At 32.8% G+C, this 895-nt stretch overlaps 1 protein-coding gene across 1 annotated transcript; it reads right to left on the reverse strand.

Annotated features, from left to right (window-relative positions):
- Nucleotides 1–208: 208 nt before the first annotated feature.
- Nucleotides 209–868, reverse strand: LOC108759994 (uncharacterized; the record flags this gene model as incomplete). The annotated part of the gene is made up of 2 exons (XM_018505786.1): nt 750–868; nt 209–538 (listed from the first exon to the last, which is right to left on the reverse strand). Coding segments are annotated over exons 1-2 (439 nt in total), but the record flags the coding sequence as incomplete, so codon positions are not given.
- Between the last annotated feature and the right edge of the window lie 27 nt (nt 869–895).

An 895-nucleotide genomic window follows, 5' to 3' on the forward strand; every position in this document is an offset into this window, starting at 1 on the left:
ATGACTGTTCTAAACAGAATTGCAACTATATAGACTTTAAAAAAAGTTTCGAATATTTAATAGATATATAAAATGTGTTGATGTCATGGGAAACGACTTCAATTTAAAAAATACAATATAACGTTTGTTATGAGATATTTGTATTCTTTTTTTATTTCTGCAATTCTGGAACTATACTGTTAGATCACATATACCTTCATTTACATACTTCCTTCACTTGATGGAATGTTCGTGCTTGTGTATTGCGCACACACCATGGGGAAATGTAACTCTCGCCATGGTGTAATCACACCATGATGCTCGTGATGATCATGTTTGTCTCCGTTTTCATGATGTTCATGCTTGTGAAGGAAAAGTTCCACGTCTTTCCCTGGTTGAACAACGCGATAACCCCATCCGTCACTGATATAAAACGTTGTTTTTAGATGGCCAAAGGGATCAACGTAGCCATAACATCCATAGGTAATCCCATGTAGGCCACGTATTTCGTGATGAAATTGTCCATGTGGGTTGACATCGTAACCATATTTGTATGCATCTGTAAAGTACAATAATCAATTGTAATCGCAACTTGTTATATCTAAATTTTGACCATAAGAAAAAGTGAAACCTATAATTTTTACGTCTTATTTTAGGTAACATTTTATATTAAAAATGGAACATATTAAAATTATGGACTCACTTTATTTGTGTGTCAAACTCTTTATTATCTATATTTTTTTCATTATTTTTAAGTCTTTTGGACTTGCCTGCTTCAAAGTTTTGGCTTAAGTACTGAATTTTTTGTTCATCGCTGATGCTTAAAATCACTTCTCCATCTCGATTGGTACTTGTTAATTTCTGAGTGAGTTGCGACATGGAAGTAGCAATCACCTGAAAAAATAATTGTTTTTTT

Source organism: Trachymyrmex cornetzi, unplaced genomic scaffold (assembly GCF_001594075.2).
Source record: "Trachymyrmex cornetzi isolate Tcor2-1 unplaced genomic scaffold, Tcor1.1 C3860778, whole genome shotgun sequence".
In the NCBI taxonomy this organism is placed as follows: domain Eukaryota; kingdom Metazoa; phylum Arthropoda; class Insecta; order Hymenoptera; family Formicidae; genus Trachymyrmex; species Trachymyrmex cornetzi.